This window comes from Leptopilina heterotoma, unplaced genomic scaffold, assembly GCF_015476425.1.
Source record: "Leptopilina heterotoma isolate Lh14 unplaced genomic scaffold, ASM1547642v1 Lhet_54, whole genome shotgun sequence".
NCBI lineage: Eukaryota > Metazoa > Arthropoda > Insecta > Hymenoptera > Figitidae > Leptopilina > Leptopilina heterotoma.
This window is the reverse complement of record NW_025111118.1, coordinates 4,190,594-4,205,964: the sequence shown is the minus strand read 5'-3', so window position 1 is coordinate 4,205,964 and position 15,371 is coordinate 4,190,594. Positions and strand designations below refer to the sequence as shown.

At 23.1% G+C, this 15,371-nt stretch overlaps 1 protein-coding gene across 8 annotated transcripts in view; it reads right to left on the bottom strand.

The window, feature by feature from the left end:
• Positions 1-15,371, bottom strand: part of LOC122508401 (glutamate receptor ionotropic, NMDA 2B) — a 200,811-nt gene that overhangs the window by 60,153 nt on the left and 125,287 nt on the right. For 2 of the 8 annotated variants that reach the window (XM_043621710.1, XM_043621709.1), the window contains exon 2: positions 11,071-11,453. The exons of 5 other annotated variants lie outside the window; for them this stretch is intronic. In XM_043621710.1, the coding sequence (XP_043477645.1) occupies positions 11,071-11,389 (319 nt within the window). In that variant the 5' untranslated portion in view covers positions 11,390-11,453. Of the gene's footprint in view, positions 1-166; positions 212-11,070; positions 11,454-15,371 lie in introns of those variants that run through there. One more of the 8 variants, XM_043621711.1, reaches the window with a different exon arrangement.

Sequence of the window (15,371 nt, the reverse complement as noted above, 5' to 3'; positions counted from 1 at the left end):
AAGTAATATAATATTTGTTTAGAATTTATCTCAATGGTCGGTCTTGTTTGTGATCGCGTTTCAAGACATGAGGAGGAAGAAAAGGGAGAACAAGGAAGAAAATAGAACTTTCAAGATTCGAGCTTTAAAGAATCAGTTTTCACATTATTGGTTCGTATTGACCTACATTTTTCAGAACTCGCTTTCCTCTCCTGTTGTTGTTGTTGTAGTTGTCGTTGTCTTTTTCTTCCCCCGGTATAGTGTTTGTACGTGTTTTGTTCGTAAACCCATGTCCAGAGAAATGGTCAATCCATTACTTCATTTAACCACCTGCCCAACTTTTCTCTGAAGTAAAGTTTCGAGTCGCATGAGATACTCTCTTAGTTTCATGTCCCTTTTTACGGCAGGTATGCTTTTTAGGTGACAAGAAATTTCATGAGCAGAAAGGACATTCTCTTTTTTTCTGCTTATCTTTTTCTCTACTTTTTTTTTTTTTTTGCTGATTTAACACAATTTTCTCGGCGAAATAAATTTCCACCCGAGTTTATCATTATTTTGAAATAAACAAAAAAAATTGCATGCATTGTTATCTATTTTATAACTTTTAAAAACTAATTTTATTTTTTTTTTTAATTTTATTAGAAAAAATTTCAAGAATAATTATTTAAAAATAATGAAAAAAGAAAAGAAATTATATTTTCCGAAAAAATATTTTTAATCTTAAGAAAGGTACAAAAAAATGTTTTTTTATTTTATTCCTTTATTTTAATTTTCATTTTCGACAAAGAAGTTGGCTTAAAAAAAATTTCTTATACAAAAAAAAAGAAAATTGCGAATGAGTTATTTGAAAAATTTGGAAAATTTCCAGTTACATGCGAAATGCAATTTAAATTATAAAAAGACGAATAGCTTTCTAGGTCCAGGAGATTCTTGGAATTTCTCGAATTCAGACCATCTTGGATATTTGTTTCGAATCTTCAAACAATTTCACTGTACGGATACTTTGATATATTTATTCATCAAATTATTGTTTACATTCTATATTCTATAGTTGAAATATTTTTATCGTCTTTTTCTTTTATATTTCATAAATATTTTATTGTATTGAAATTATTTCGAAAACTCAATTTAATAAAAGGAGAAAAAAATTTCCCTTACAATGAATTAACAAAAAAATATACTTTATAATTTATCGAAAAAAAATTTTTTTTTTCTCTCTCTAAATAAACCCTTGTTTGCTGAGAGAACTTATTTAAATACATTTTGTACTTTTAATTAAAAACTTTTAAACATCCGGTTTCCTCTAGTCTGCTTTAGTCGAAAGGAGTTTTTAAGTTTCTACAAGATTTTGTTAGTCTTTTAATGAAAAACTTTATACTCTCAAAAACTGATTTCATTTGTAAACAAATGTATTTTCTTTTTAATTTTTCATTAATAAAATAGTTACTGAAACATTTTATGGAATATTGACTTATTTTAAATTTAAAAATTAGAAAACTTTTTATCAAACATTATAAACTTTTGAATCAAATAATATTTTTTTTATCATGTTTTAAAAAAAAATTTTTTTTAATATAACACTAAAATTTTATTTAAATATAACTGGGAAAATTTTAATATCAAATATTAATTAAAAATTTTAAATAAATGTTAATTTAATAGATAAAAATTTTATGAGATGCTCGATGAGATGAAAATGATATATCAAAATCGAATATAAGTAGAAAAATTTGAATCAAATATTACAAAATTTTTAACAAATGTAAATTGAATACCTGACAATTTAATGAGATGAAAATGGAAAAGTTTTAATGAAATATTTATTATAAAGCATTTATCATTTTTTTTATTGAATTTACAAGTGAGAATAACCAAATAAAACAAAAATTTTATAAGATGTATAATACTTTATCAATCAAACAGAAAAATTCGAAAAAGCATTTCAAACCTGAAAATTGTACTTTTAATCATTTTTTTTCATTTTACTTTGAAAAAAGAGAAATTAAATTTTTACAATTGTTCTTTTCGTTCATTTTTTTAATTACTGTTTGTAAAAAGAGAGAAATTAAAATTTGAACAATTGTTCTTTTAATCGATTTCTTTTAACTTCTTTTTGGAAAAAACAAGAAATTAAATTTTAAAATTAAAAACCTTTTTTGGAACTTTTTTTTTGTTGAAAACGTATAAAAAAACTTCTATTCCCTCGCGAAATACGATTCGCCGAGATCAAATATTAACAATCAAGATGAAAAATTGATTTTTTTTTCCACTAAAAAGGCTGGAATAAAATTTCAAAAAGAGGAAAAGAATTCAACATTTAGAAAAAATAGTAAATTATAAAAAAGAGCAAATAAATAAAATAATATTATAAATAATCGACATAATCTGTCCTCACTTAAAGTTAGTATTGTTTTGTTCCAATTTTTTTATTTATAGTTTGAATTATTATGCCAAAAGTTTAACAGTTAATTTGCAATTCAAATTTTCATAAAAAATTTTTCCAATGGTTTTACATTGAAAATATTTCAAAATATTTATCAAATAAAGAACAATAAGTATTTAAATATTTATTTTAGAAAAATGATTAAAATTTGAAGGATTTAATTTGGAAATTCTAAAAAAATTAGGTTTTTGAAAAATAGTCATTAAAATTTTTTTGAAGATATTACTAAATTCCCAAAAATAATTTTAAAAAATTGAAACAATTGGAATTTTTTTAATGAAATTTACAAAAAATTATTCTATTTAAATAATTCAAATCTCGTCGTTAAATTCTGATAGCAATTTAAAAAAATTTTCAGTTAAAATTTTAGAAAATAATTGAATATTAAAAGCATTATAACAAGAATTTTAGGAATTTTATTAACTTTTAAAAGGTTTTTAAATTAAATACCTTGACAATTTAAGGGAAGCAAAAGTATAAAAATATCAAAATTTTTATTTAAAAAAATTATTAATTACATTATTATTTTTCTTTAAAAATTCTTCAAGTTTTTCAATAATTTTATTCAAAAATTCTAACAAAGTAATTGAATTTTGAAAGAATTACAGTTGCAATTTTTAGAAATAATTAAATTTTATGAGGTTTTTCATTAAAATTATTTGAAATTTTAATTCCTGTGGAAAATGGGTAAAAATAAGTTTTTAGATTTTTGTTTAACAAAAGGTATTTATGTTTTAAATAATTTAATTCAGAAATTCTGAAAAATTGTTTCTTGAAAAAATATAATTAAAACGTTTTAAAAATGCATTTCAGAAAATAATTTTAAAAAATTGAAATACCTAATTGAAAATTTTGTCAAATTTTATTTAAATAAATTTTATATTTTAATGAATTTTATTTCTTTACTTTTAAAAATTATTTTGAAATATAATTATATAATCGAATTTTTGAAGAATTCTAATTGCAAATTTGGAAAATATTTGAATTTAGAAAAAATTTAGAATAAACTTATTACCATAGGAAAGTTCAAATATTTAATCAAAAATAACTTACATTCAAATTGCTGTTAGAAATATCTTGTCGATTTCTGTGTACGAGTTGTTCAAATAATCAAATTTAAAGAAAAACTGTTAGAAAAATTATGTTTTTTTTTTAAAAAATGAAGAATTTTTATTAAATTTCAAAAAGCAAATTTTATAAAGTAAAAAGGGCAACGAAAATTTCACGTGCGTATAGTTTTGCTATAGTTTCTATTATGATTTACATTATTTTTTTTCCCTTTTATTTATACCTTTATAAAATTTACTAATATTCAATTTTCTACAAATTTACAACTACTAAAATTTTCAATGTCTGTAAAATACATCAAATTTTAGAATGCATCGCGAAATAAATTTCATTTAATCGCATAAATTATTTTATAAGCCTACATTTAAACAATATAATAAAACAAATGCTCGCGTATATATATATATATATATTTCAAAGAGAATTGATTTTAAGGACAAACGAGATGACATTCGTCGGTGACCAAAACTGTCGGAAATGACGATTTAAATGAACAATGATGGTCAGTAAACATTTGGAGGTTTCACTAGAATTCAGTGGCTCCATCAATTATATCAGTATTCTAACTAACGATGTGCAATATGTAGTGATATTGGTTGAACCAGAAATGTAAACGTATATATATATATATATAGATGTAAACTGATGTGTGTGAATATATATATATATATATATACTCTCTAGATTAGATCCCTGTGTATTCAAGTGTGTGCTAAACACGCATGACCGAGGAAAGCATCAGACCGTGTATTATATTATATTCGAAGACAATAAGGTCCATGATCAAAGGATGTACCTCAATTGAGATTCCCGTACAAGCCTTTAAATATATGATATATTTACTATCAAACGCCAATGGAATTTGTCTCTCTCTATTTAGAGTACTTTTCAACTAATAATGACTTCGTAGTACTTGAGAACTTGGTAAACAGGATTTCAACAATATAAACTAAAAATATTCCTTAATTTTAAGGATTTCCTATTATTATAATATTATAAATAGAAAAAAATCCGCTGCAAAGTTCAAATTAAATTTTTTTCCTTCATTTCACAAACACTTTGCTTTAACCTTCGAGCTAACGACTGGCCACCCGCACAGTGGGATTTTCTCTACAATTTACTGTTCAAAAATGTCTACAGCCTATAATTTTCAACCGACTTGAGTGTTCTCTGTTTTAACTTAAAGGGGAATTGTTTATAATTTTTTATTTTAATCAAAGTTAAGAAATTAATCCAATTTTTAAAAAAAAGGACGATTATTATCTTATTCCTTTACTGCATATGATGTCCTCTCCACTAAAAAAGGTTTCTTCCCGCATTTTCTTTTTAATTTATTTTCATTTCAAGAATATATGTCCTCCTAATTTGAAAAATAACTTATTTAAATTGCTATAAACAATATTAATTAACAAATATATAACTTTGATTCCTCTCCAAATAAAAAAGGTTTTTTTACACATTAAAGGGGAATACATTCTTAAGACATCCCTCGAGGCCGATTTTTGAGATTTGAATTGATTATAATTTTTTATTTTAATCAAAGTTAACAAATTAATACAATATAATAAAAAATGACGTTTATTATCTTATTCCATTACTGTACATAGTGATGCATAACGATACGAGATTTTCAATTATCTCGATTCATATACTGATCGTTTTCAAAAAATGTTAAAAAAGTAAATATCGTTTATTCATTTGTTTTTTATATATCGTATCGTACTGAAATATCAATCGACTCCAAACGATAATCTCGGTTTTTATTAGAAAATAAAAATTTAATTCACAATTTATAAAAAGTAACCACAGCCGATAATCAGCAGAAGATGAAAAATTAATTTTTCAGTGAACTTTATCTTCTGTTTACTAAGAATTAATAGTCAAATATTTTTTTAAAGGTCTCAAACTATTGCTAGAACAATTCCCATTAATATCAGGGTCATAAAAATTAATTTAATTCACAACCCAACGGGAAGTTGCCAATGTTAACGATTGGTTCAATAATGGGCCATGCTTGGTACCCAATGGTTTTTTCTTGGCAAAACAATTGGCAACCATCATTGGACCACCAATGGTTTAAACTTGGGATGATCACGCTACTGCCAATGATCGGTAGCCAAGCATCGGGCCAATATTATTTGCCAAGGAATTGCCAAGGAGACAAAATCGATTTTCAAAAACTTGATTTTTTATTGGCAGCCAACAAAAAACCAAGGTTTTGAAAATTGATTTTTTTTAATTATTAATTAAAATTTATTTTTAAAAAATATATTTTTCAAAAAATTATTTTAAAAAAAAATATATTTTTTAAAAATATATATTTTTTTTAAATTAATAGAACATATTAATTTAATTTGTCACCTCTGGTAAAACAAAGATGAAAGACTGATAAATTCCCTCACTTTATATTTTACAGTGGAGGGATGACTGTGAATGTCTTTGCGAGAGAGGAGCAGGTACTTATATAGAGCCAGTGAGAAAGGTCACAAGCGAGAACAAATCACTAGCATGCACTCTGGCGGCGCTTGTCGGAAGTGGCGCAACGTTGGTTGCCAAGCGCTGTGTCGATAATGTCAGGATATGCATGCGCGCCAGAAAACAGTTCCGACAAGCGCCGCCAGAGTGCATGCTAGTGAATTCTTCTCGCTTGTGACCTGTTTCACTGGCTCTATATAAGTACCTGCTCCTCTCTCGCAAAGACATTCACAGTTATCCCTCCACTGTAAGATATAAAGTGAGGGAATTTATCAGTCTTTCATCTTTGTTTTACCAGAGGTGACAAATTAAATTAATATGTTCTATTAATTTAAAAAAATATATATTTTTAAAAAATATATTTTTTTTTAAATAATTTTTTGAAAAATATATTTTTTAAAAATAAATTTTAATTAATAATTAAGAAAAATCAATTTTCAAAACCTTTGTTTTTTGTTGGCTGCCAATAAAAAATCAAGCTTTTGAAAATCGATTTTGTTTCCTTGGCAACTAATATTGGCCCGATGCTTGGCTACCGATCATTGGCAGTAGCGTGATCATCCCAAGTTTAAACCATTGGTGGTCCAATGATGGTTGCCATTAATGTTCCAATAATGGAACGGAGTTCGCCAAGCATGGCCCATTATTGAACCAATCGTTTACTTCCCATTGGGAATTTATAAAAATACATAAAATTGTATTAATCAACTAAAAAATGCAGTCAACTTTTCTATTAAACATCAACAAACTTCTATTAAAAAAAAAACTATAATTTATTTAAATGTATTTGATCAAGAATTTTGTTTATATTGTTTTAAAAATAATGTCCAAATAAAAAATTTCGAGAAGTACTTTTGCTTGAATAACGATAATATAGTTCGAAAAACAAAAGATTTATTCTCATATCGTTCTTTTACATATTATAATTATAAGTTTTATTTTAGTTCCGGAAAAAAAAGAAAATAAAAAATCCTGACGATAAATTTTCAAAAATAAAGTAAATAGGAGATTTATGTCAGAATCATGACAAACTTGACTTCTCTCTATATATTCGATAAATATACACTTAATAAGAGCAGTGCATACTTGAAGTTGTTGCTTGTTAATTGGAGGCGAATTAATTAAGACACAAGAATCGCGGTCATGATTCATGGGAGAAACACAAGATGCTGCCATCCAACTTTATAAATAATATCCGCCAGCTCTATGGATATCTCAAATTTAATAAACTGTCAAAATACATCAAACAGTGTAAATTGGCGCTTTTTGCATGCGCAAGTGTTGAATAAAGATCGTTTCATCTTCTCCCCCCCCACCCTCTCTTCTTTTTCCCCTTCTCATCTTTCAACCAAACCCTATGTGGCGGATCACTTAAACATTTCTCTTCAATGACCTTCTGTCTTCTTTTGTCCTCCATTAACTCTATGTGTGTAGTTCAGTAAAATAATTCATGATGCAATTAATACACGTCTCTTGTATGTGATATATCAAATTTATTTTCAAAAAGAGTCACAAATCTGGGAAAATTCATAAAAATGTCGAATTAATAGGAGAAAACTATATGATTTTTTGATTTTTAGTCAAGAAATTTTTTTTTTAATAATTTTTTCACCGATTCATTGTTATGTAAATTAATAACAAATAGTAACTTTTTAATTAAGATATAATATAGGTTAATTATTATAATACAGGTAATTGAGTATCTTTGTGAAAATTTCAAAAATTGATTTTTGGCAATTGTGCTGTATGTTTATTATTTAAAGCATCCTCTTGCAAAATTTTTAAACACGATTTTAGAATTCTAGAACTTCATTTTAAAATTTACGAAATCAATTTTTAATTATTTAAACATTTATCGATTTGGAATCGTATTTTGCTAATGAATTTTTTTAAGAAAAAGAATAAGAAATTTTGCAATATTCCTATTTCTAATCACGATTTCATAACAAAGTTCTGTTTTTTTTAAAAAGCAAGTAATTTGCACTATTTCTATTCCTCAATTACAATTTTTTAACAAAATTCGAAGTTTTTTTAGAAATAAAAGAAAAAGATTTTTATAAATCACATTTTTTTAGAACATTTTAAATTTCTTTTCAAAAAAAAGTAAGAGCATTTCCATAATTTCTGTTTGTTAATTACGATTTTTTAACAAAATCATTTAGAAAAATTCAAAGTTTTTTAAAAATAAAGGAAAAAAATGTTTATAAATTCTATTTGTCAATTGCAAATTTTAATTGAAAATGAAATTGAAAACTTTGAAATTTTTTAAGAATAAAGGAAAAAATGTTACCTACTCAAAAAAAATGTTTTTTTATATTTATTTACGAATTTCTTTAATTGTAAAATTATTCGAAAACATCAAAAACTTCTTTTTTTTTAAATAAACATTTAATTATCATTATTTTTCCACAGGAATTTATATTTTCAAAAATTTTAAATTCAAAAAGTTTTGAAATTAAACAACTTATAAAAGTATTATCATTATTTTTTATTAATAATATTGTTACTGTAACTCCTTAAAAATTATTTTTATCATTTTAATAATTTAATTCAATTATTATTTTCTGGAATTTTTAACTAAAATTCTTGTGTAAAACAATTCTGTTTTTAATAATTTTTGAAAAAGTTCTTTGAGAATGTTCAAATACATTTGTTTAAAATTCAATTTTACGAAATTTCGATTATTCGGAAATTCTTCAAATAAATATATTTTAGAAAATAAAATCTTCAAATTATTAAAAAAAAAAATTAAATTAAACTTTTTCAAAACAATTAGTTCTTCAGAATTGCCAGTTAAAAGTATAGAAAATTCAAATATTTTAATTTTTCAATTTGAAACCTTTTCAAAATTATTCAATTTTTTAAATACAAAAGTAAATAATTTATTGAATAGTTAAATGTTTTTTTAAAATTTACTTCTTATAAAAAATTTTATCAACAAATTTTTAAATCATTGAATTCTTTTGACGAATTTTGGTAAAATTTTCAAAAATAATTACATTTTTCATAGAATTAGATTAAAATTGTACTAAAAATAATTTTTATTATTTAAGAAAATAATTAAATGTGTGAGTACAATTTTATTAAAATTTTTTTTTAAATAATTTAATTCTTTTCGGAAAATTTTATTAAAATTCTAGATATTGAAAATAATTGAAATTAGTACAAGAATTTTGTTGTCATTTTCTAAAATAATTCAACTTTAAGGAAGAATTTTGTTATTTACAAAGATAATTGTGATTTTGACAAGAATTTTTTTTTAATTTTGAACATAATTGAATTTTATGAGGAGAATTTGATTACTTTTTAAAATAATTGTATGTTTGCAATTATTTGTAATTTCTCTAAAATTGAATTTTTTTTACTGTTTGCAACAAAAATTTGAATTCAAAAATTTTAAATTCTATTATTGAAAAGAAAAAAAAAGTAATAAAAAAATTTAAAAATTTAAAAAAAAACTAACAATAATAATTATTATATATAATATTGTAAACTTATTATATTAATAATAATTATAATAACAGTAATATTAGTACTATTGTTAATATAATAACATAACATAACAATGATAAGTTGTTTAAATTGTTGAAATTTAAAATAAAGATAATGACTTAATTAATTTAAATAAAAAATATGATGTTATTATAAATTATTATTAAATAAATTATTATTTGTTTTCTAATAAAATTTGTTTATGAATCTGCATTTGATCTAAATTTTGAGTGACGCTTGCTCCCCTTTGAATGAGAAGTGTGTTTGGATAGTCATAAATGCACTCGAGATGTTCTTGAGTGTATCTCATTTACAGGTGTTTTCCTACCTGTTGAACATGGATAAAAGTTGCATTTCAAGCTAAAAGCATCTTTTCAATGTGAAAAAAATAAAATCTGCCTAAAGTAGAAGAGATAAATTTTATTTCCAGCAAATAATAAAATTGTAAAGATTTTCTATTTTTCTTCTTTTCTTTTTTTTTTTCTGTGTATTTCAGTAGTAACAGTCAGTTTATAGGCAGACATTTCGAACACATTAACACAGTTTTCTTGACGTTATCAAATTAATACTAAACTGTATCAATTTGATACCAGAAATAAATAAATAAAATCAAATAGAATCAAATAAAAAATTTATCTAAATTTTTGTATCAAATAAAGAGTGCTTCGAATATACTTATAAATCAGTAGTAAGAACATTTTTTAGTCAGGCAAATTTACAGAAAAATTAATTTCAACAGTAAATGTAAATGTAAACTTGTAAATAGTTGAAAAAAGTTCCAAAATGAATAAAAAGTTTCTATTAAATAATAAATAGTCAGATTAAGTAGTATTAACAAGTTTTAGTCAGACAAATTAACAAGATTTTTAGGAAAATACTTTTGGAAAAAAAATTCCAGTAATCGTAAACTATAAATTCAGTTGAAAAAAATTAATTATTTATTTATTATTATTAGTTATTAGACAATTTTCTTAAAAGTATCAAATTGATACTATAAGGTAATTATAAAATTAATTACAAAACTCTCATAAACCGAAATTAGTAGTACAAACATATTTAAGTCAAACAAAGGCACAACGTTAATAATTTATTGTGTAATTTCAGCAGGAAATTTAGTTTTCAGTCAAACGTCAAGAGTCTAAGCTTCACGATCTTTTCGGAATATCAGTAGGTCAAACAAGTTTTAGTCAGACAAACTGAAATGTATAGAAGTTCCGGTGTAATAATAGTAATTATAGGTCAAACTTCTCGAAAGTAGTAGTTCCCAGTCTTAGTGATACACTGTTAAATGTCAATATAGATTTAAATATAAGGGTTCATTTTACCTATAAATTATTTTTCTTTCTAAGAAATAAGTAGTAAAATCCTTTTTGGTCAGACAGAGTGTTTTTAATTTTCTATTTATTTTTTTATTCTTTGTCACTATTTTCGACATTATTTACTATTTTACTTTTTATTTATTTTTTAATTCATATTTTCTTATTTTTTTTAGGCTTTTCATTAGTAATTTCTGTTTCGTTTTCAAAAGTATAGTTTCATTATTTTTATATAAAAAAATTTAATTAAGTTAAATTTCAAAAGAATAATTATCATCATTAAAAGAAAATTTATACCTGTAGGACTTGGAGTGAGACGCATCATGACAGTGCGCACTTCGTGCGGTGAAAATCCGTATTTTTTCAAAAAATCATATCTCCTCGTTTGGCCACTACGATGTTTAAATAACGACGTCACTGCTTTACTAATAGACCGATTGTATTCGCGCGCACCAAAACTTGTATGCGGCACTATTAAGCCCACCGTTAATTTTGGCATTGATTCATTATTACTAGTCCGATAGTGTTCGTGATTTTTCCGCAAATTAACACTCCATCCGTTCGCCATTGTAATGACGAACGTGACACAAATAAAAAAATTCCACGTCACAATCATTATTGTTTTACACACGCAATTTTTTTTTCTTCTTTTTCTTTTGCATCCACAAATCAAAAATCCCCTACGTACATTTTTTTTCCTTATTAAATTTTAAATAAAAAATATTTTTCTCCTTCAACTGACATTATAAAAAAAAAGGAAATATAAGAAAAATTAAATAAAAGTAAATATATAAAAATACATAGAAAAGAAGATGGTGAAAGAAAGGAAAATATAAAAAATGAAAAAAGAATAGAAAACAGAAACAGAAAAAAAGGAAATGTAAACAAATTTAAATAAAAGTAATTTAAAAACATAAAATGAAAGAAAAGAAAATATAAAAAAAAAATGAAAGAATAGAAAAAATAAAAATAGAATAAAAAGAAAAAAGGAAAATAGAAAAAATAAGGTAAAAATAAATAGATAAAAATAAAATAAAAGGTAAATATAGAAAAAGAAAATGACTGTAAATATTTTCTCTCCTCTCATTAAATTTAATTCCAGAAAGTCCATAAATAACAAACAAACAAACAAAAAACAATTTTCCTAACAAATGTGACAGTAGAAGTGGTCTTTCTCGTTTTTTGTAATTTATCTTTCGTCACGTACACTTGACACTTTTTACTTTTTTCGCCCCAAAGATAAGTCAACGAAACGGTTTGTAATTTTATCAGAAAAAGTTAAAAAAACATTTCAATTAAAAAAAAAAATTTTTTCACAAACTAAATTAACATTGGTAATAAAAATTTCCTTTATTCTTCCCCCTTAATTTATAATTTATATTGAGAGGGAATGACAATCTTTCATAATAATAATAATTCGTCTCGTGAAATTGGAGAGCTAAAAAAAAAATTGTATAATCTGCCATTTTCTCTATTGGAAAAGGCCAATTATGAATATCATTATTCCAGATGAAAGTTATAAAGAGAATTTCTACTCTTGAAACGTTAGAAAAAGAGGGATTTTTTAAATTAGAAATATGGCAAAAGAAGAAATATTGAATTATTTTTCTCGTTATTGAATCTCGTTAATAATTAAATGAGAAGCAATGTTTCAACCCCCTTTCTCTCTAACCAATTATTGAGGACTTTAGTCAGCTTTCAACGTGAATTCCGACATGTCTATAATCCCCATTTGATTAGTAAAATGCTATCAAATACTCGACTCGTAATTATTTTTCATTTTTTTGTTTTTTCGAAAACCATTTGGTTGAAAAAGTGCCTCTCTCTAAATTGTTGCTGACAAGAAGAAAAATTTAGAATTCATTTCAAATTAATCCTGTGTTCGAGGAGGGGGAAAACAATTAATTTAATTAAAATTTCCCATTTTTTTCGGAATAATACACACATGCCTGGTTATGAAAAATGTAATATATCCGCCCCCATTCTACTAAACACAAAGTTCTTTTTTATTCTTTAATCAATTTTTTTTCTTCTCCTTTTATTTCTCATTTTTTTAAAATTAAATTTCGCACAATTTTTTTTCAACACTTTTAATTAATATTCATGATGAATTAACAGAAAATGATAAAAAGTTTCTTTTATTAAATATATTTATTTTTAATTGTATATTTGTTTTAATAATTTATTTATTTAATAATAATAATTATTTACTATTTAATATTTACGTAGTAACAATTATAAACTATTTAATATTTACGTAGTAATAATTATAAACTATTTAATATTAAAATTAATAAAAAAAACATTGTGAAATATTTTTATTAATTAGCTTTATCGTCGATAATATAAATAATATAAAAAGTAGAAAAAAAATCTATTGCTGAATTTTTTAAAAATTGTTGTTTTCAAATATTTTAATGGAATTTTCTTTTTTGAGAAAATATTATTATTTACTAAAGCAAATGAGTTGAAAATAATTTTTAAATTTCAAATTGCCATTTAATTCTGGAAATAAAAAAAAGTTTCTTACACTTTAAAGTGACAGAAGTTTCTAATGCACTTTTTTCCAAAGTAGTAATTATAAGTTCCAGCCAGACACGCCTGACAACCGTTTAATTAACATTTAAGACGTCAGTAGTGTAGGTAGTGTAAAGTCAGACAATTTGAAACTCTCGACAAAAAATAGTTTCACTCCTTAATTTATAAGTTCAAAAAATTATCTACTACTTTAAAATTATAAATGTTAATTATTGTAAATAATTTTTGTACATTTTTTAATTTAGAAAAAACTCAATTACAATTTTATTCAATTAAAATAATTTTATTTCATGAAATAAAAACGGATTTAAAATAATTATCGATACTGGTTGTAATTTTCTTAAATTACAATAAAAGCAAAAGGTTCAAAAAAAACAGAATTGAAAAATGATAAAAAAAGAAAAATGAAGTTAAAATAATAAACAAGATTTATTAATAAAATAAATAAAATAAATAAAATAAATAAAATAAATAAAATAAATAAAATAAAATAAATAAAATAAATAAAATAAATAAAATAAATAAAATAAATAAAATAAATAAAATAAATAAAATAAATAAAATAAATAAAATAAATAAAATAAATAAAATAAATAAAATAAATAAAATAAATAAAATAAATAAAATAAATAAAATAAATAAAATAAATAAAATAAATAAAATAAATAAAATAAATAAAATAAATAAAATGAATAAAATAAATTTTCAAAATTAAATAATTTTCCATTTTTTAAAAATATTCTCTCTCTATAAAATATACATTTTTTGTTTGTAACTTTTTGTTTGAATAATAAAATAAATCAATCACAATCGGTCACAATTTGGAAAAATGGAAAATTTAAAACAAAATGACTAACTAATAAAAATGAATGTTTACAGAAAGAGAAAAATGAATACGATAACTGTAGTTTATTGGTTCTCTCAAATAGAAATGCAATGAACTCGAAAAATGATTTATAGCCGACAGGAAGCAATTTGATGAGCTGAACAAAAAAAGAAAAAAAAAGAATATACGAAATCTATGTCAAAGAAAAACTCTTATGTCATCTAATGTTCCATGTTTCGTATACGGAAAACGAGAAAGATTACAGACCACAGCCAATCAAGTATATTTTCTCTTATAATACAAACTCTCTCTTTTTTTTGCCCCAGTATTAAAAGAGATTATTTTATATCTGATTTTTTCGATAGCAGGAAATGAATATTTTTCTAATATCTGTCAAAAACAATATTTTTTTTTTCAATTTTAAAAGAAAAGAATATTTTTTTAATTTTGAGCAAAAAAGAATATTTTTTAAATTTTTACGAAAAACAATATTTTTTAATTTTTAGCAAAAACAGAATTTTACGTATTAAAAAATTAGTTAAAACTATGAAAAAATGAAAGGCTAAAATTCAAGAATTTTTTTTAATTTCTAGCAAAGAGAATCCATTTTTTTGAAAAACAATATGTTTTTAATTTTTTTGTAACAACAGTTTTTTCAATTTTTGTAAAAATTGAAAAAAATAGTTTTGCAGTAAACATTTTCGTAGAAAATTGTTTCTAAAAAATGTGAATAAAGACAACTTTTTGAAAATTTAAAAATGCAGTTTTTCCTATTTCCGTTTGTTATAGTGAATTGTTTAACACACTTTATCGGCTTCCAACAGGTTTCATGTTTGATTGGTACAATGAAAGTGAACACTATTGTCACGGAAATACAATTTGATTAATAAAAGGAACGAATTAATATTCAAATCAGATTATTATTGATATTTGTGCACATAGTAACGTAAATATGGTAGAAATTTTGTTTAGATTACAATTACAAAATGTCAATTGTTCGTGATATAATAGATTGTACAACTGACGTTATTATTTAAGTTGAGACAAAAAATATGCAAATAAAAAGTATAGAATTTTTTTCAAAGTATAGTTTTTAAAACGTGTTTGTTTAAAAATTCAGTAGTACAAACAGTATTTGATCAGACGCGTTGTCTGAAAATCTTGAAAGATTATTTAGAAAAAAATTCTTGTATGAAAATTAGTTGTATAGACAATTTAAACTTTTAAAGACAGA